At 59.1% G+C, this 20,652-nt stretch overlaps 1 protein-coding gene across 4 annotated transcripts; it reads right to left on the bottom strand.

The window, feature by feature from the left end:
• Positions 1-956: 956 nt before the first annotated feature.
• Positions 957-20,618, bottom strand: CCDC142 (coiled-coil domain containing 142). Of its 4 annotated transcripts, none has more exons than XM_053254561.1 (11): positions 20,511-20,618; positions 11,345-11,507; positions 9,473-10,882; positions 8,429-8,515; positions 8,071-8,235; positions 7,797-7,957; positions 7,136-7,279; positions 6,628-6,742; positions 6,322-6,499; positions 6,019-6,227; positions 957-4,868 (listed from the first exon to the last, which is right to left on the bottom strand). In XM_053254561.1, the coding sequence occupies exons 1-11, from the start codon at positions 20,583-20,585 to the stop codon at positions 4,606-4,608; spliced, it is 2,970 nt and encodes a 989-aa protein (XP_053110536.1). In that variant the 5' UTR covers positions 20,586-20,618; the 3' UTR covers positions 957-4,605. The 4 variants fall into 4 exon arrangements, with proteins under 4 accessions (XP_053110536.1, XP_053110537.1, XP_053110538.1 ...); XM_053254562.1 differs by lacking the exon at positions 20,511-20,618 and adding an exon at positions 12,454-12,589; XM_053254563.1 differs by lacking the exon at positions 20,511-20,618 and adding an exon at positions 12,359-12,459.
• Between the last annotated feature and the right edge of the window lie 34 nt (positions 20,619-20,652).

The following is a 20,652-nucleotide window of genomic DNA, read 5'->3' as shown; positions in this document are numbered from 1 at the left end:
CTGTGGATTGGTAACAGGTTGAAGGACAGGAAACAGAGGGTAGGGACAATTTTCAAATGGGTCCTGTCGTGCTCCAGCAGGGCTGTTCTTATAGCCTATGCCATTCTTCTAAATATGGTAATATATAATATAAATAATTAACCCACCCAAGTCCTGCTATGTTGCCTCATTGTGGTTGGGGGTGGGTGTTCCTGGGAGGGATGAGCCAAGTATGCTGGGAGATATACTCCCAGTAGGGCCACCCAAAGCGCAAAGGTCATCCCAGCTGCCCAGCTAAAGCAAGCAGGCACCTAAATTGGGCAGCAGCAATATAGGAAGGTGCTGGAGGTGGACGATCACTTCAGTGACAACGACAAAGGCATCATTTCATACTGTGTGGGAGAAGGCAATGGTAAACCGCTCCTGTATTTTACCAAGAAAACCACATGGACAGACAAAATTGAATGATTGTTGATGGAGTGCCAGATGATGGTCCCCTCAGGTTGGATGGTACTCAACATGCTACTGAGGAAGAGCTGAGGATCTCTCAGAGTACCAATGGTTAGACTAAAGCCTTTTAGACATCTAGCAGCTGATGTTGCCATGCGGGAAAAGAAAATCCGAAGCTGCAAAGACAGAATCACAATGGGAGCGTGGAATGTAAGAAGCAGGAATATGGCAAAGCTCAACACAGTGAAAGATGAAATGAATTGACTACAGATTGACATCTTTGGCATCAGTGAATTAAAATGGACTGGAATGGGACACTTTCAGTCAGAAAACCATACCACTTACTACTCAGGACATGAAAACCAGAGAAGGAACGGTATTGCTTTCATAGTCAGGAAGGATATAGCAATGACAGTACTTGGATACAATGCAGTCAGTGACCGACTAATATCAATTAGATTTCGTGGACAACCCTTTAACATGACAGTTCTTCAAGTCTATGCCCCAACAACTGATGCAGAAGAAGAGGAAATTGATGAGTTTTATGCTCAAGTTCATTGCTAACACATTCTTTAAACAACCAAAGCAGCGGCTATACAAATAAAATTGATTATATTATTGGTGCAATGAGGTGGAAGAGCTCATAACAGCAAAGACGTGGCCAGGGAACGATTGTGGAACTGATCACGAACTGCTCATGTGAAAGTTCCAAGTCAAGCTAAAGTGGAAAAACAAAGCTATCCAGCTTCCACAATATGATCTTGAGAATGTACCTACCATTTTCAAGCAGAACATCAGGAACCGCTTTGAAGTTCTGAACATTGAGAGGGAACTAGAGGAACTATTGAATGAAATCAAAGAAGCTGTTAAGGATGAATGTGAAAAGAGACTGCCAAAGACCAAGAAACAGAAGAAAGCAAAATGGATATCAGAACAGATGGTGGAAATTGCCCAAAAGAGGAGAGAAGCCAAAGTCAAGAAAGATAAAGACCTCAGGGAGGAACTTAATAGGGAATTTTAGAAAGCTGTTAGAAGAGACAAGGAGCAATACTACAATGACATCTGTAAAGACCCTGAGGATGGAAATAGACACGGAAAAACAAGGCAAGTTTTCCAAAAGATCTCTGAACTCAGAGGGAGGTTCCAACCTTGAATTGGTATGTTGCCAAAGGGCAGATAGTAACTGATTCAGAGAAGACCAAACAGAGATGGAAGGATTATACTGAAAACCTGTACAGCAGGGACGTCAACATCCAAGATACTTTACAAGACATTCCCTACATTCAAGAACCTCTAGTACGGGAAGATGAAGTTAGATCAGCACTCTGGTCATTACCAAGTCGGAAGGCTACAGGAATTGATGGAATAGCTACAGAAATATGGCAGGCAACAGAAGAAGAAACAGTCAAGGCTCTAAACAAACTATGCCAGCAAAATTGGAGAAAGACACAGTGGCCAACAGATTGGAAGAGGTCAGTCTACATACCCATACCAAAGAAAGGAGACTTAACAGATTGCACATTATCCTTAATTTCACATGCTAGCAAAATAATGTTTAGGATCATCCAACGCAGATTAGAGCCCTTCGTGGAAAGTGAAATGCCAGATGTTCACGCTGGTTTCAGAAAAGGCAGAGGAACAAGAGATATCATTGCTGATGCACGCTGGATAATTGAGAAAGCTAAAGAATACCAGAAAGAAGTTAACATGTGCTTTATTGACTACAGAAAAGCCTTTGATTGTGTTGACCATGTCAAGTTCTGGAATATCCTTAGGAAAATGGGCATCCCAGAACATCTCATTGTTCTCATGAGAAACCTAGACACAGAGCAGGAAGCCACAGTCCAGACAGAACATGGTGAAACAGACTGGTTCCAGATCGGCAAAGGAGTAAGACAAGGCTGTATACTTTCTCCCTCTTTATTCAATTTATATGCTGAATATATACGGAGAGAAACTGGATTGGAAGAAGATGAGCGTGGTTTTAAAGTTGGAGGAAGAAACATCAATAATCTGTGCTATGCTGATGACACCACTCTGATAGCTGAGAATGCAGATGATCTGCAAGCTCTAGTAATGAAAGTCAAGGAGCACAGTGAAAAAAATGGGACTACAACTAAATGTAAAGAAGACTAAACTAATGTCTATGGGTACAGCAACCAGCCTCAGAACTGACACTGAAGTAGTGGATAACTTCTGCCTTTTAGGATCAACCGTCAACAGTAAAGGATCCAGCAGTCAAGAAATACGCCACAGACTAGCACTTGGTAGGGTTGCAATGAAGGCTTTGGAGAGGATATTTAGGTGCTGTGACATCTCTACACCCACAAGGATTAGAATCGTTCGGACAATGGTTTTCCCTGTGACACTCTATGGATGTGAAAGCTGGACTTTGAAGAAGAAAGACAGAAAAAGTATTGACGCTTTTGAAATTGGGTGCTGGAGAAGACTTTTGAGGATCCCATGGGCAACCAGGAAAACAAACCAATGGATCATAGAATAAATCAATCCAGAATTTTCACTCGTGGCACAAATGACCAGGCTCAAACTATCATACTTCAGACACATTACGCAAGGACCCAGCTCCCTTGAGAAGTCTATAATGCTGGGGAAAGTTGAAGGAAAGGGAAAAGCACGACCAGCAGCAAGGTGGATAGACTCAATTACAGCAGCAATGAATGCCCCACTGAGAGACCTTAAAGGCCAAGTTGAAGACAGATCATCCTGGATGTGGTCACTAAGAGTCGACACTGACTTGACAGCACTTAATCAATCAATCAATCAAGATAATAAAGTCGTGTAAGGCAAATTTGCTGGCATAACCTAAAATGCATCCAACAACAAAGAACTGAACAAGAGAACAGTATAGTCCATCAAATGAAAGAACTAGATGTGCAAACGATAACAACACTGTTTCAAATATCTTTTCCCAGTATTTATAGAAGTTCATGTATTCTTCAAAGGTCTCTCAGAAACCTTTGAAGAGAATTATCGCATCATAAGAGAAGTCCTGTGGTCTCCCACAAATAAGATTTATTCCACAACATTGAAGTTCTGAAGATCTTATTGACATTTTTGGAAGAATATATGAACTTTTATGAATACTTGAAAGATATTCGAGACAGCATTATTACTGGAGTGCTGCTGTTTGCACATTTAGTTCTTTCATCTCATTCAATTATTTGTTGTTGGATGAATTTTATGTTTTGCCTGCAAATTTGCCTTACATGATTTAATTATATATACACACCATGTTTAGATGATTACTCAATTTTCAATATAGTTTATATTTATATATTTGTTTGTTGTTTTTCTTTCTGTCGTATTATTGCATCTGTCAGGTTGCTTTTTGGATTCTTCATTTCAGATCGGTTATGCTCTTCGTTTGGTGCTCTCTGTGCCACTCCTCACCACTGCTGCCATTTCGGATGCTAAAAAGAGGCCCAGATCAAGGCAAAAAACCTCAGGCTGCAGCCCGTGTCCGGAACAGGTTGCCCATCCGCTTTCCACCAGCACTTCTGAATTTTCCATTTATTGTTACCTTCCCAGTCCAGGCATATTACCACAGATGTATTTTAAAATCAAAATTAAGGGTTTGGCAGTTGCAGAGTTAACAAAACTGTAGGAGGTGATCAGGTAAACCCCAAACCAGCCCTGACCCCCCTACAGGCTGGTCATTCACTGGGTTGAGCTGCATGGTTGCCCGCTTGGCTCTACCTGACAGATGGCCACCTTGCAGACAGCTCAGCTCTCATTACTGCTGCAGTGGGGGAGAGAGGATCAGAGACAGTTGTGCCTCCTCCCCAGCCCCCCCCCCCCGGCTCCGCTGCGTTGTGGCAGGAGCAGTGCTTCCTATCAGTCACAGAGCCCAGAAGTCTCTTCCTGCCCTCAGCGACGGCCGGGCAAGCAAGTGGTGGTGGTGGTGGTGGGCTGCTTCAGCTGGGCGCCGGCCCTCCTGGACGTCTTGCTGATCCACACGAAGAGGGGCTCACCGCTCCCCTTCTAGCACCGTGGAGGCGTGGCCACAAGATGGTGGCGGCAGCGGGGTGCGCAAGAGGTGGCAGCTGCCACCCCCCCTGCCAGGCCTCGCCCGTTCCGCACCCCAGAGCAGCGGCACGGGGGGGGGGAGGAGGAGGAGGAGGGGAGGCCCGTGCCGGGAGCGCCACCCGCTGCCACTCAGGGCTCGGTGGCCCGGCTCATACAGGGCAGGCCCGGCACTTTCCAGCGCCGGCCCCCCTGCAGCCGCAGCGCCAGCCACTCCTGCTGCGTGGGGCTGAGGTAGGTCTCGGGGCTGCAGCCCCCTGCTTGCATGCGGCTCAGCAGGTCGCCCGCCTGGCTCGGCAGGGCAGCCCCAGCTGGGACAGGCAGCCCTTCCAAGCTCTCCAGGCTGTTCAAGCTGCCGGCGCCGCTCTCTTGGGTGTGGATGCCGTTGGAGGAGCCTGCGGGGGGGGGAGGAGAAGGGGAGGGGGGTCAGCAGCAGCACGGAGGCAAAGCCAGCCTGCTCGGAGCCTCGGGGAGGGGGGTGTCCAGGCCCCCTTGGCAGGAGGGCAGCTGGAGGCGCGGGGGGGGCACTTGGGGTTCGACACAACCGTGAAGCCCAGGAGGCAGGGGTGGGTGTGTGCAAGTCCCTCCCTCCCTCTGGACTGAAGCCCAATCCAGGGCTGTTCAGGGGCCAGGAAGAGGCATCCTTCACATGCTCAGAGCTGCTCTTTCTTTCCTCTGTCCCAAGACTAACTCAGTACAGAAATACATCTTTCAAGGGCTCCATCATTAGATGCCCACTCATCTCCCTCCGCCTGCCTGCCTGCCAGGCACGCCGAGGTCTACTCCAGAGGAGGAGGAGGAGGAGGAGATCCCTGCCCTATGAAGCTGGGAGCAAGAAACCGCCTTTCTGGATGAACTCAGTCTTGGGTTCCAGGGGTGGTCCGTCACCAGAGGCCCCCTTTGGAAGCTCACACAAGTGGCAGGGTGGGGGGGGGGGGTGAACATAGGAAGCTGCCATCTACTGAGTCAGGCCACTGGGCTATCTAGCTCAGGATGGTCTACCCAGACTGGCAGCGGCTTCTCCAAGGTTGCAGGCAGGAATCTCTCTCCCAGCCCTCTCTTGGAGATGCCGCCAGGGAGGGAACTTGGAACCTTGATGCTTTTCCTAGAGCGGCTCCATCCCCGGAGGGAAAGATCTTCCAGTGCTCAGAAGGTATTCCCCTCAGAGAAGACACGGAGTCTCCCACTCATATGCAGCCACCAGGGCAGACCCTGCTGGGCTCAGGGGACAAGTCCTGCCTGCCTGCCGCCACCAGAGCAGCTCTGCTCTCCTCCCGGCCTTCGCCTGCCCATGGCTTTGTTCTCCCCGAGCCTCCCCCCGACAGCACCAGGGAGTGCAGACCCTTCCAAGCAGCCCTGCAGGGGTCAGTCTGGCCGAGGGGGCGGAGAGGGTGGGGGTGAGATGTCTAGGAGGGGCTTCTGGCTGGCAGTTGACGGCAGGCGGCCTCCTCCTTCCTCAGCCCCACGGCAGGCCTCTCCTGCCATGCCAGAGGGAGGCGCCGCCCTCCCCCCCCCCAGCGAGGAGGCACGGAGCCAGAGACTCACAGCACTTGCGGAAGGTGTCCCAGGTGTGGGAGGGCAGGGAGGCCTTGGCGGGCTGCTGCAGGAGGCAGGCCAGGGCGTTGTCCACCTGCTGGAAGACGCGCAGGGAGAGCACCAGTTGCCTGATCTCCAGGGAGAGGCCCGAGTCCTCCGACTGCAGCAGCTCCCGCACGAGGTCGAAGTCCTGCTTCAGCTGCAGGGCCCCCTGGAGGCTGGAGGAGAGACGGGCCCGGCCGTCAGTCAGCGGGGGGCGGGCGGGGGGAGCAGCAGCAGCAGCCGCCCCCCAGCCCAAGGCGAAGCCCTTACCTGAAGACGATCTTCTGGGCCAGGATGTGGTCCATCCAGGCTTCTAAGAAGGCAGTGGTGACCTGGCTGAGGGCTGGGGCCTGGGCCTCTTGGGGAAGCAGCTGGAGGCCCTGCAGGACCTGGCCCAGCACGGTCTGGGCAGCGGCGGAGGCATACTCGCTGGGGGCGGAGGGCAGCTCTGCAAGGGGGCGGGGAGGTGAGCGCCCCTCCTGTGGCCACTCCCGGGGGTGGGGCCCTGCCTGGGCAAAGCCACCCCTCGGGCCGGGCCAGGGCTTGGTGCCCCCGAGGCGCCCCCTCCCTCCATACCTGTTTGGAGGGCCAGGCGCCAGTGCTTGCCCAGCGGCATGGTCTGGCCGAAGATCTCTGCTGACATGCGCTTGCAATCCGAAGAGAAGAGCTTCAGCACATCCTTGGCAAACAGCTGGAGGACCGAGCAGGAGAAGGGCACGCGTGTGTGTGTGTGTGTGGGAGGGCAGGGCACGCAGGCACCCACAGAGGCACATCTGGGAACGCCCTGGCCGCGGGGGAGGAAGCCTGCCAGCCTCTCCCCCGCACTACACACACGTTGCCCCAACATCCATGGGGCACCGCCCCCCAGGACCAGACCTGCCAGCACCCGAGAAGGGCCCCCTGCGTCTGGCTTTGTCCTGCCAAAGAGAGAGCAGCTAAAGCAGCCACGCGGCTCCTCCGAGGGGCAAGAACTGCGCCACCAGCCCTGCCCAGGGGAGCCTGTGAGCCGGCTGGGACCTTTTGACCCTGGAGGCCCCAGAGGCTGCTGGGACCAGGGGTTCCTCTGGAAGGCCTCTGCACCCACCTGGATGCTGGCAGCGCTGGAGAGGACCTGCAGGCTCAGCTCCTGCTGCCAGTGAGAGGCGAGGGGGCTCTCCTCCCTCCGGCCCTCGCCGAAGAAGGCCGAGCTCACCAGAGCTGACAACTTGTTCATCTCTGCCTTCAGCAGCTGGAAGGAGAAGCGGCTTCCTTCAGGCGGAGGAGGAGGAGGTGGAGGTGGCGGCAGCGTTTGGGGCACAGCAGCAGAGCGCTTGCTCTGGGGCAGCCCCGTGGAGCTGGGCACTGCAGTCTGGCTGGCCCCACCAAGCAGCCCTCCTGCCTCCCCCTCCCGAGACTGGCTGTGACACGGGGTGGCCGCCTCCTTGGTCGGCACTGGGGGCAGGGAGCTCCACAGGGGGGTGGGCGAGAGGGCTGGGTGCCGCTGGAGCCCAGCGCTCAGGGAGGGAGCTGCTGGGCCAGCAAGTCCAGGCTGCCCCTGGGCAGAGAGGCCTAGCAGGAGCCAGCAGCTGCTAGCGGGGAGGCCAGGCGGGCCCTGAGCCAAAGCAGGGAGGCCCCGCGTGAGGGCCAGGCGGGCAGGCCCTTTGCCCCCCCCCCAGAGTCCAGTCCCGGCACAGTGGGGTGGGGGTTCTCAAAGCAGCCTGCTGGGCCAGGGGTCTCGCATGGCCCGTCCCCCCGGCCGCACTTGCCTGCAGGTCTCCCTGGGTCACGAGCAGGAACTGGCTGAGTGACCAGGAGGCCAAGTACTGGTGGGCTTTGCTCATGACCCAGTAGCAGGAGGCGTGGCTGGTGGCCAGCAAGAGGGAGAGCAGCTCCAGGCGGAGGCGTGTGGGGCCGGAGGGCTGGCCGGCTGCAAGAGAGAGACGCTGGCTGGTCAAGGCCTGCGGGGGCCGCGCCAGGGGCCAGCAGACAGAGGGCAGCGCAGCGCCCCCGCCTCCCTCCCCCCCCCCTCCCCCCGCTCACCTGTGTCCTCGGCAGGCTGGGCATCCCAGCAGCTCAGGCTGAAGGCCAGCGGCAGGCAGAGGGGCTGCAGGTGCTGCGCGGTCTGGCTGCAGGCGGCCGCCTGGGCCGGGGCTGCCTTGGCCACGCACTTGTCGGTGAGGCTGGAGCCCAGGGCACGGCAGAAGCCTGGGCCGGGAAGGGAGTGAGAGGGCCACTGGCCATGGGTGGGAAGGCAGAGAGGCACCCCGGAACAGCCCTCCGTGGCAGCCAGGCTGAGCAGAGGCTGCCTCCATGCGCCCCCCCCCCCGCCCCCAGCAACCCTGCCGCGGCGCCCCCAGAGGCTCCGCTCCACAGCCCCTCCCGCCCCCCAGGCTCCCACCTCGGTCCCAGTGCTGGCGGACGTCACGCATCAGCAGGTGGAGCGCCAGGGCCCTCAGCTCCTCCGCACTCTCCGGAGGCACACGGGCTGCAAGTGGAGGGGAGAGAGCGGCGTGAGCCCAGCCAGCTCAGGGCCAGAGGGAAAGGGCGGCGGCAGCGGTGGCAGTAAGGGGACCGGGGATCCAGCATGCGCTGGCCTCTCCCCGAGGGCAGGCACCGGGGCCGCCCCAAGGCACACTGGCCTGGGAGAGGGAGAGTCTGCCTGGCAGGCTGAAGGGGGGGCCTTCACCGCACCAGGGCGTTATCCTGCCCGCTGCCACCCTGGAAGGGGAGTGTGTCCAAAGCCTGCAGCCACGGCCTGCTTCCCACTCTGCTCCCAACGCCTCGCACCTTTCCTGCCTCTGACACTTGGGAGCCACCCAGGGAAGGGAACCGCCACCCCCCCCCCCACCGTGGCAGACAGTGAGGTGCAAGTGAAGGCAAAGGAGGCCTCATTTTCCCTGCAAGAGTCTCCTAGGCTCTGAGCGAAGAGGCACCTGTGAAAAGTGGCGATTCCCCTTCTTGAGCAGGGGGAGAGCAACTGGCCCTCTCCATCCCCTGCACAGCATCGCTCCTTCAGTGGCTGTTGCTGGGGTCTGCCTTAGGTTCCTTTTTTAGACTGTGAGCCCCTGGGAGACAGGGGGCCATTTTGCTTGCCTGTTTGTTTATATGTATGTAAGCTGCTTTGGCTGAAAAGCGGGACATAAATCTTCTTCGTACTCTGATCATCACCATCACGCTGCTTTTTGAGTCATAAAGCCAAAGTACGCAGCCCCTCAGGGTCCAGGGTACCCCCGAGAGGCCCATCCCCGCCAGAGGAGTCATGCCAAGGTCTCATCCTGCACCCAAGTCTTCACATTGGCTGGGACTGGCCTGCCCTCCAAGCCGCTCCAGCAGCACTTGCCTTCTTGACAGGGCTCTTTCAAGAGGCCCCATCGCCCCCGCCTCTCCCTCTGCATGGCTGGACTACTACCAAAGGGGGTGCAGACCCCTCCCCAGCACTTACCCTGCGCCACAGCACGGCTCAGCCGCTGGCCCCAGGTGGCGGCAACCCACTCCCGGGACTGAGCCAGGGCTGGCTGGAGCTCCAGCTGGTGGGCCAGGGAGGCCGCGGTGGCTCTCCAGAGGAGCGGGCGGTAGCGGGCATACAGCACGGCTGCAGCCTCGGCGAAGGAGGCATCCCACCAGCGCACGGCCTTCCAGCTGGGCAGGGCGGCAGCGTCGGGGCCCGCGGACACGTCAGATGGCTCCGGGCACTGGAGAGGCTTCTCCGGCTGGGGCCGGTGGAGGACGTGATGCCACAGGCTGTCGCTGGAGGCCACCAGCTTGCCCAGCACCAGCAGCATGAGTGCTTCCTCCTCCTGGCACAGGGCCTGCAGTTCTGCCGAGAGGCTGGAGGGCTCCTCGCCGGCCGGAGGCGCCTGGGGGGCCCAGCCCCGGAGCCAGGCCTCGGCAGGGCCCTCCCAAGGGGCCGCTTCCCCAGCGCCAGCCTGCTGGGCTGGGAGGAGCAAGTGCAGCCTCCGGGCTGCCAGCCTGCCCCTCTCTGCCGCCAGGATGCCCAGCACCCTCTCCACCGGGAAGCCGTGGGCGCTCCCCCCCTCCCCCCCTGCCGGCTCGGCTGGCAGCTCGGCAAAGGCCCGCTGCAAGCCCGGGTGGCTCACCACCTGGTTGTAGATCTCCAGGCCCTGGAAGAGGTCGGCGAGCGGGGCTGGGGGCAGGCTGGCGCCCCGGGCCAAGCTGCGCAGAAGGGCCTCGATCTGGCGCTCCAGCAGGAGGCTGGCCCGCAGCGCCAGCAGGGTGAGGGCCTCCTTCATGCGCAGCACGGCCTCGGGGCGCTGCAGCAGCACCGAGCGCAGCCAGGGGTCGCTGTGGAGGCGCCGCTGCAGGCCCTCCCAGTGCAGGGCGTGGGTGCGCAGCTCCTCACAGAGGCCCCGCAGCAGGCGCCCCCGCTGGCCGGCGTCCTGCCTGCAGCGCTCCGCCGCAGCCAAGCGGCGCACAAAGTCCGAGGCCGCCCGGAGGCGGAGGCTGTAGTGGCGGGCAAGGCGCAGGCGGTGGCGGTGCTGCAGCAGGGCGTGCAGCGTGGCGCAGTGGCGGGCCACGCCGGTCCGGGCCGTGTGGTACGAGAAGGGGCCCTGGGCTGCCTCTGGGCGCATGTGGGCCTGGAAGGTCTCCGTCCGCGGGTTCTCCTGCACCCGCAGGCAGCGGCTCAGGGCCAAGAAGGTGCGCTCCACCTGGGCCAGGCGGGCCAGGCTCCCCGGGGCTGCCGCCGCTGCCTCCTCCTCCTCCTCCTCGCTGTCGTAGGAACCTTCGCTGGGGCGGGGCGGCAGCAGGCGCCTCAGGCGGGGGTTGACACAGTGGCGCAGGAGGGCTTCCGCTCTCTGCAAGGACCTGGCCAAAGGCATGAAGGAGCCGGAGCCTAGGCAGACAGGCAGACAGGCAGAGGCCTCAGGGTCCGCCTGCAGGGACAGCTCCTCGGGGCTTGCCAGGCAGGCCCGGCCCGGCCCCCCCTGCGCCCGCCGCACAGTGCCGCAGGAGGTCAGTCGCCTCTGCTGCTCCGGCGGGACCTGGGCTGCCCGCAGCCTGCCGATCCTTCCCGGGATTAAGCTGCCCTTCCTGGCGGGGCAAATGCAATTAAGGGATCTCGCTGCAGCCGCCGCCGCCGCCCGCCACTCAGGGAGGGGAAGGTGCCAGCCCCAGGCGGCCTGCTGGAGGGGAGCCGCTCCCTGGGGCCCTGCTGCGCTCCAGGCCTGTCTGGCCAACGGGGAGGATGCCCGGGGCACCCCTGCTCTGCTCCTCCCTGCCCGGGGCTGCCTGCAAGCAGGGAGGCGGCACGGCGCTGCCCTTGGGGGTCTCCTGGGCACCCGGCCCTCCCGCCTACCTGGATCGGCAGGCTCCAGGGCTTCCCCTCCGTCCGCGGGCGATGCCTTCCGCAGCCCCATCAGGGAGCCGAGAGGTGGCAAGATGGCCCCCGAGGCCTGGGAGACCCGCGACATGAGGAGGAGGAAGATGGAGTTCAAGCCCACCGCCTCTGCCTCGACCACCTGCAAGGAAGACAGAGGGGCCCTCGTGAGAGAAAGGGAGCCGCCTCCCACCCACCTCCCTTGGGAGAGCAGGGCTCACCGCACAGGCCAAGCCCCTGCTGGGGCAGCAGCCCGATTCGGCCTTCCCGGGGAGAAGGAGCCCGTTCTCCCCGGCGGCCCTTTGGCCCCAGACATCTGCTCTCCAGTTCCCTCAGCCTGCAGGAACCTGTTTCCAGGGGGGCTGCAGAGGAAAGTGGGGCGCCCGCCGCAGGGCCCTGCTGGTCGGGCTGCTGCTGCCGCTGCCCTGGCCGAGGGCCCTTCCTCGGGGCGGGGCACGTGGCAGGAGAGCCGGTCTTGGGGCAGCCTTGCAAGCCTGACTGGGCCCCTTGGCTAGGCGGGGCCGCCTGGCTGGCATCTGGGTGAGCACCGGGAGATCTTCCCCGGGGGGCGAATGGGGCCTCCGCTCCGGGCGGGGCACCTGCCTGCCTGCCCGCCTGCCGAGAGCCCCGCCGGCTTCCCTCCCTGTCCGACTACTCAGTGGCTAATCGGGGGATCCTGGAGCGCGGAAGGGCCCCGAGACGCCCCCCGCGAAGTCCGGGCAGGCCCTGCTACGGGCCGGCCAGGCGGGCGTTGGTTGCGGGGCTCAAGAGCCAGCCCAGGCCGGCGGCAGCAGCAGCCAGTCCCGCTCGCGGCTCGCGCCCGCCGCGGCCTGCACTGCAGGGGTGCTGCTCCTGCCTGGCAGGCTGCGCGTGTCCGCCGCCGGGGCTGCTGCTGCTGCTGCCGCCGCCCTTGGTCCTTGCGCGGCGGCGGCTTCTCCTCCTTCTCCTTCTCCCTCCGCCCCCGCGGCCCGGGCGAGCCCCGCCTGCGCGCACCCGGTGGCCTCTCTGGGCAGCGCCTGGGAGCCCGCGGCTGCCCCGCTCTGGGCCTGCGCTAGATCGCCGCAACCGGGACGACGACGGCGACTCACGTCTGCTCCGCTCAGGCGACGACCATGACACGCAAACTAGGCACGTTCACACCTGCTCAGCCGCACACGCGTCAGCCGGGAGAGCAGCAGGCGGCGGCCTCTCCGCCAATCGCGGCCGTCGCTGGAGAAGGGGCGGGGCCCGCCGCCGGGGGAATTGAGTCGCGCGTTGCTATGGCAACCGGAGAGGCCCGAGAGCGGCCTTCGCAGCGGGGCGGCCCAGCCTGGGACCGCCCTGCGCGTCGCCCGGCACGGCTCGCCGCCGGCTCCCGGCTCCGGACCACCACCAGCCAGCCATTGGGGCGGGGGGCGGAGGGGCGCGCGCAGAACAAGCGGACCAATAGGAGAACCGACGATATCACGTGATGGGAAAGCGGGCCCTTCCACGGTCTGTCTCGCAGGCTGCACTCCCCACGGACGCCGCAGGGGGCGCAGGTCGAGACCCGGCCGGGTTCCAAGCGGAGCCCCGGGGGACCGGGTGCCGGGGGGGGGGGGGGAGGGGGAGGCGGAGGCGGGGGGGAGCTCCCAATCAAGGGTGGGTCGGATACTTGCAGGTTAGAACCTCGAGGTGTTTGGCGGCTTTTGCTCAGGCGCCTTGTGTTGTCCGGCATGTGCGTTAAGAAGAAGGAACACACATCGAAGAAACGGCCTGCTTGTTATCTTCAGATAGGGAAAGATTTGTGTTATTCATCAAATGCACAGACTTGTTTGGGTTGACGTTTTGGATTATTAACATCTTATAATAATAATTGAGACCTGGTCTCTAGGCAGGAAGTGTATGAGTTATTATTCATTCTGTGATCTGTGATATTATATTATATAATGTTTTGCCTTTGATATTTTTTAAAAAACAGCCTTATACATTAAAAATATTTGAAATTCAGGGGTCCGGTGGTCGCAGCACGCTGGAACAGAAGCAAAAAAGAGGCCAACAGCCGTTCAGCTGCAGGATTCCGTTATTTGTTGCACTGATCATCATTTTGCAGTGTGTGCCTCCTGCTGCTTCTGCTATGGATATTCCTATACCACTCTTCAACAAAAGTGTTCTCCAAGTGGTTTATCCTCTCTAATAAAAGCCTTGGTGTCCCTCCGTGGACGGACACCAAGGCGTGTTTTCGTGCCTCCCTGGGCTGTTCTGGGCATGCGCAAAGCGCATGCCCAGAACGGGGCAAGGGAGACACGACCGCCAGCACCCGTCGGCCATCTTGGGCGGCCAGAAGTGGCCGCCCCGAAGAAGCTGGGCATGCGGCGGAGGGGAGCACTGGCCAAGCGCGTGGCCAAGACGAGGCCAAGACGAGGCTGAGGCACCCAGAAGCGGCTGCCCAGAAGAAGCCGGGAAGAGGCGGCGAGGGAAACGGCAGGGCCAGAAGCGCCCGCCACAAACACAGGAAAGAGGCGGCGGGGAAAGAGGCGGCGGGGGAAGCCGGCCGAGGTGGCGGCAGAGCCTGGCATCGCGCTGGTGGCGCAGTGGTAAAACTGTCGCCCTGTAACCAGAAGGTTGCAAGTTCGATCCTGACCAGGGGCTCAAGGTTGACTCAGCCTTCCATCCTTCCGAGGTCGGTAAAATGAGTACCCAGAATGTTGGGGGCAATATGCTAAATCATTGTAAACCGCTTAGAGAGCTCCGGCTATAAAAGCGGTATATACCGTATTTTACGGACTATAAGACGCTACAGAATATAAGACGCACCTTAATTTTAATCCAGTTTTTCAGAGTTTTAACATATTAAACTGTTAAAACATATAAGACGCTCCTGAATTTTGGTGGATATTTTTCAAGGAAAAAAGTGAGTCTTATAGTCCATAAAATATGGTAAATGTAAGTACTATTGCTAAGTGCTAAAGCCGGGCGGGGGGGAAACTTGGGGGCCCTTGCCCGGCCGGGGAGACCGGCCGCAGCATGGGGAGACCGGCCGCGGCTGAGGGCGGTGGGAGGGGGAATGGCGGCGGGGGCCCGGAGCACTTACTAGCGCCCGTTATTTAATGGGCCTGAAAACACTAGTATAGAATAAGCAATAAGATGGTTCAAACACAAGTGGAGCACCCACAAGAAAGTGGCCTGGCTTACTGCAGCTCCCAGGCGGCAGCAGTGACAGACAACTTGCTGCTTACCGGCCCTGGAGCAGGAGAAAGCTGGAGAAGAACTCTCCTCAAAAAAATGTCGTGGTGCCAGCCAAGTAAATTCTTTGGACACAAGGCCCTTCAGAGCTTGTTACGCCACTGGCTCCCTGCAAGCAGAAATCCAGTACTCTAGGGAGCAACTTAGGTTAAACCCCTCTTCCTGACGGTCTCGTTTTCTAATTTGCAGAGCAATCATTCAAAAGCAGCCTTCCCCACCTGGAGCCTGAAAGGGAAAAGTCTGTTGCACCCCCTTGCTCTGGCTTGGAGTCCAGGCCTGAATCCTGACCCTGGGGTGGGAAAGGAGGAGCAGGAACTGTACTCTAAGCCCTGCAGAGACTTGGCGCCAAGCCAGCAATCTTGGGGAGAAGCCCCTCCTTGCTGTGGTGCTGCCAAAGCTGGGTCTAAGGGAGAGCGCTCACACTCAAAGGGCGAAACTGCCTGGCTGGATAAGACCCATCATACTGTTTCCAAGAGAGGACAGCCAGCGAGGGCTGAGCTTGCAGACCACCCCCTGTTTCCTTGTTGCTTGCTCCCTGCACCAGAGAAGGGGGAGCGTTCAACAGCAGAGCTCACAGAAGGCAGCAGGGCAGGGTCTACCTGTCTCCCCCTTCAAGAATCTCCTTCCACAGGAACATAGGAAGCTGCCAAATAGTGAGTCAGACCATAAGTCCATCTAGCTCAGTATTGTCTACACAGACTGGCAGCAGCTTCTCCAAGGTTGCAGGCAGGAGTCTCTCTCAGCCTGCATATACTTCATAACCTTGTGGGTTTCCAAATCCTTGTGTGTAAATCTTTGTAGATATATGATGTATAAACAGCCACTTTGTATATAATTGTGCTTTGGCAACGTACTGTATGCTTTGGTAGTTTGTTGGTTCAATAAAAAAATTCTTGCCCTATCTTGGAGGTGCTGCCAGGAAGGGAACTTGGAACCTTCTGCTCTTCCATCCCCGGAGGGGAATCTCTTACAGTGGGGACACACGTAGTCTCCCGTTCAAAAGCAACTAGGGTGGACCCTGCTTAGCTAAGGGGACAAGGCCTGCTTGCGACCACCAGACCAGCTCCCTTCCTTAGTAAGGAGTCCTTACCTGCCCTGTAGGCAGTCGCAGACTCTGCACTGGGGTTAACCCTAACTAGGGCAATCCTCAGGACTCATGCTAAACTAGCAGAGGCATAGCTAGGGGACAGGGGGCCCGTCTTCACCCCTCTTGGAGTGAGGAGGAGAATGAAGAATATAGGGAGGCATGAAGCTGGTGGGGGGCAGCCTCTTTGGACCCCTCCGCTCGGCTATAGTGACACCCCTGTAAACTAGCCGTGTCGGCATTCTGCAAAATGCAGGCGTCCTCGGGGCTGGGCGGCCCCTTGATCTTTTTGACCCCCAAGCCCCTGGTGACAAGTCCATCTCCTCTAGTCTCTCTTGAACCCGCTGGAGGTAGAGGAGGGGGCTGAGTGGGCAGAGCAGCAAGGGGTTGGCCCTGGTCCACATCCTGCATGCCAGGGCTTCCGAAGGCATCAGCCCTTGTCTTTGAGCCTTCCAGTGGGGAGAAGGGGGCTCAGCCTGGCTGCTTGCTCGCTGGCAGTTTCCCTCCTTGCTCCACTTCAGCCCCTGAGGAAGGAGACCCCACACCCCGAGGAGGGCTGAACTTGCGGCCCCGGCCCCCTGGATCTGTGGCCCTGACTGGCCAGGAATGCGACTGCCGTGCTGGACCCCCAGAGCCTGTTTCTCGGGCAGGGATTTCTCCGTGGGGCTGCTGCTGCCGCTGCCACACCAGGGCTGTGTCGGTCCATTGCACCAGTCCGGCCAGCAGCCACTGCTGGGTTCCCTTCCCCGCCACCGGCACTGCACCCTATTCAGGAGGACAGCATCTGGAAAGGAGTGGGGGAGTCGATCCCTCCCAGGAAGACTCACACACTCTTTGCAAAGAGGGGCTCTTTTGTTTAGGGCTATCGCTGGGGGGGGGGGGTTTCAGCTTTTAAAGTTGGTTTTGACAGGGTCCTGTTTTGGGTTACTTTGTTTTTATTTCACTAATGTTCTATTGTTGATGGTTTTACTCTTCCTGTGAGTCACCCCAAGCAGTATTGTTCTGAAGGGGTGAGGTGGAGATATATGAGAGCTGCTTCTTCCAAGACATTGTCACTCGTGGCTCAGCTTAGGAAGCGGCAGGAGCTGCTCTGTCCTTAAGCAGCTGTCCAGCATCCTGAAGCCTGAACTCTCTGTCTCTCTCTCTCTCTCTCTCTGGCCTAAATCAAGCTCGTTTGTCCTGTCAGTAAGGAATTTGGCACAGAGAACCTGCTTGGTGAGAAGCATCCACTGGCCATATTTCGAAACACACATCTGGTGAAAAATGGCGTCTGGAGGGGTAAACATTGTACTTGGCGCTGGTGTGTGTGTGTGTGAGAGGCAGGGAGGGAGGGAGGACTGGCTCTCGGCTGGTGGGGCACCTCAGCCAGGGAACCTCCACAGGCCCCCCTCCATCCCTGTGGGTCAAACGGGTGCAGGGGTGATGCCAGCCCCACCCCGCCCCGCGCCTGCTCTCCTCTCCTCCACTCTTCTGAGCGGCAAGCCTGCCCGGAGAAGGTGGCGGCAGCAGCAGGGCGGACAGTGACTGCCGCTGCCGCCGCTGCTGCCACCACCACAGTGAGGTTGGAAATCCCCCTGGCAGTGGCGGCCGCTCCCTGGCCTGCTTGCTCGCTGGGCCCTGGGCTCCCGGAGGCCACCAGGGGCGGGCAGCAGAGTGGGGGCGCCCCCCCCCCGCAACTGCCGGAACAGGCTGCTCAGCAGGCCCACCGAGAAGAGAGCAGGGCAGCTGCTGGGTGGGGGGTGGCTGCTCCCGCCCATTTGTCCCCTCCACTCAGCCGAGCCTCCCTTCCAGGGGCTGTTGCTGGCCTCGTCCTCTTGTCTTCAAGATACGAGAGCAAAGAGACTGTGAGCTGCTTTGGGACAGGCAACCACTTTTTTCATTTCTCTGTGGTGTAAACCTTTTGTTTAAAAGCCGTGTATAATGATGAAATAGAAATAAAATGGTCTCTGTGTGTGTGCTCACAGAACAACCACAACACCGATTGATAGGCCACATTTCGACCAAAGTTTCCAAAGCCGTTTACACAGAGAAGTAATAAAGAAATAAAGGAGAGGGCTCCCTGTCCCCCAAGAGCTCACAATCTAACAAGAAACACAAGACCAGACCGCAGCAACAGCCCCTGGGGGTTGTTGGGCTGGGGGTGGAGAGGGCCAGTTACTCCCCCCCTGTGGCGGAGGGAGGCTGGCAGCGGCCTATGGTTGGCCATCGCCGCAGCCCCTGGCCCCGCCCCCTGCGTCTGATGTCAGATGCGGGGTGTGGCCTCCCTCCCGTTTGAGAGGGAGATTGGCCCACTCTGCGTTGGGCAGCAGGGACCGGAGTGACTCTCCCTGCCTTTAAAGGGGTGGAGGTGCCAATGGAGGCGCACCTGCCTCTGCTTCCCGGCAGGCTCCTTCTTTCCCTCCCTGCCCAAGAGCCACCCTGCTCTTGCACTGAGTGCAGGCTGGCCATTCATCAGGTAGAGCTGCACAGCTCCACGTGAGGAATAGCCAGTCTGCAGGCAGTGTAGCTGGGGCAGGAGAGAGAGCAGCTATGTCTCCTTTGGTGACCCCCCCTCCAGCTAATTAGAACAAGTTGTTCCTGATGCTAACGATTCTAGAGCTACAGGGACATTCAGTCCTAGCTCATGGAATCACATGAGTTTCCTTTTCAAAAACAAGGACATTCTAGTACAGAGGTAACCTGCTGGGTTTAAGAGAATTTTACAGTCCCCCCTTACGGCAAATTCACACATGCCTCACAAACATGGCAGTTGTCAATTAAGGCGCTTGCCCTGACTTCCATACCATGGAATCAGGAAACACACCCTGCCTGCTCACACACTGTGCTTGCTTGCTTACAAGGTAGCCTCCGTATCCCTAGACTTTATTTTGGTTTTTTAGCACGCTTTCTTTATAGGTTTGGGGCACCCTTGAAGCAGGGGTCAGTGGTGTATATGCTTGTCAATTGTCAGCGTAATTCTCACCACCAGCCTCTTGCAAAGTGTATCTCGGGTTGTACAGCACGATTTTCTGCAAAGGAAAAGCAGCAGCAGAGTCACTCTTCAAGTGCGATTCAGCCCTGGCTTTGCCCTGCAGCCTCCTGGGAGCTGGCCAGTTCCCATGAAACAGAGCCAGCCTGTGATGGAGACCAGTTCCTGCAGGTCTACTCATAAATGAGTGGCTTCTTTCTCTTGCTGGCTGGTGTGGGTCACATCCTGGTGACTCAGACACTTGCCCCAGTGCTTGGCTGCTTCTCTTGTGCAGCCTCTCCTTACTGCAGGGTGCCTTGCATTCCCTCTGACCCACAGGAAGCGTATCAGGAAAGCAGAGGGATGCTTCCTGTGGGTCAGAGGGCCCAAGCCCAGCTCTGTGGCCACCTCCACCCACCCACCCCTTGAGCTGCAGGGTGGAATCCTGTCTCTTGGGTCTGCCCTGGTGCAGGGGGCAGGACCTCCCAGGGTCATCCCGAGGAGCAGAAGGGGAGTCCACCGCAGGGCCAGCAGCAGTGACCAGAGAGCTCCCAGCCCTGCGCCAAACATCAGAGCCTGGGAAGGCCACAGCTGCTCTGCTGGGGCTCTCTTTTCTGGTGTGTTGGCTTCCTCAGATTGGGGGCTGGCTCTAGAGGCTTTGACAAGCCTCTTCTTCTGCCCCTGCCCTGCTATCTCCACCTTGAAGTGGTTCGGAATGGCGTGGTTTCGGTCTAGAAAGGCAAGGATGGCCTGGCCAAAGGGGGCAGGCGAGTTGGAGCATCCCACAGACCTCCAGACCAGCACAGTGGCAGAGTCCTCCCAGGAGCAGAGGAGGCACTGCCGAGCAAGTGGCCGGCCAGCTGCCCAGGGCATGTCTCCCTGCTGCTGCTCCCATCAAGAGCATAATCCTCCTCAACTCATTAGCCGCCCAATCCCCAGGCACAGGGTGGGGCGTGGGGCTGCTGGAAGTGGGGCGTGAGGCTGGCTGCCCCCGAGCTTCTGGTCCACGGGTGGGTGGCTGGGTGGGTGGCATGCGTGCCTTTGGGCTGGCTGGGCTGCCTGCTGAGGCAGCAAGCAGGGCCTCTTCTTGGCATTGGGCCTCCCGCTGCACAGCCCGCCCCGCCCCGCCCCACAGAAGGCCATCTCCTGCTGCCAGGACCGCTGTGAGGTTTTGCGCCCAGCCCCAGCTGAAGCCCAAGCCGGACTGGACTGGGGTCCATCCTGCTCAGCCTCTGGAAAGGGAGGTCTCTGAGCTGCCCAGCGGCTTGCAAAGGTCCCGTCCCCTCTCAGCATGGGAGGCTTCACGGCCACAAGCACACTGCAAGGTCAAGTCCGCGGGAAGCCCCGGAGGATCTGGACTCACATTCCTGCCTCCCAAGGGTGGGTGGGGGCGGGGCGGGAACCTCTCTGCCCGCCACTGCTGATCTGGGCAGGCCCTCCGTGTTCATAGACGTGTGTTCATGCTCAGCCAAACACTCCCTGCTAGGCTAGATGCGCCCCTTTCCTTGCCGGCTGGTCTCAGCCCCTCTGGGGCCCAAGACCAAGGCTCCTGTCCTGGCAAGAAGGGCTGTGGCCCTGGACATCAGAACCGGGGCTACCCAGGAAGCAGCCCAATACTGAGTCAGGCCCATGGTGCATCTAGCTGAGCCATGTCCGCACTGACTGGCAGCAGCTCTCCAGTGCTTCAGCCAGAGAAGGATCTTTCCCAGCGCTAGCCGGAGACGCTGCCAGGCTTTGAACCCGAGACCTCCTGGATGCCAAGCAGGTGCGGCTCGGCCCCAGAGCTACCACCCCATCTCCCCGACTGCAACGGGTGGCTGTGAGCTGGCTCAGGGAAGGGGCTGCTGGGGCCTCCTTGGCCGGTGCCCCCCCCGCCCCACACCCCAGTTGTCCCCAGCAGAATCTCCTACCTCCATTGAGGGCGGCTTCTTGCGGCTCCCGGCCAGGACCTCCTCCTCTTCCTCCTCCTCCTCCTCCTCCTCCATCGTGGTCAAGATGGGTTGTGACAAGAAGGAAAGGAGCTTATTGGCTTCCCAGGCAGTGGCCTTAATC

This window comes from Hemicordylus capensis, chromosome 5, assembly GCF_027244095.1.
Source record: "Hemicordylus capensis ecotype Gifberg chromosome 5, rHemCap1.1.pri, whole genome shotgun sequence".
In the NCBI taxonomy this organism is placed as follows: Eukaryota; Metazoa; Chordata; class Lepidosauria; order Squamata; family Cordylidae; genus Hemicordylus; species Hemicordylus capensis.
This window is presented reverse-complemented; position numbering and strand designations above follow the sequence as displayed.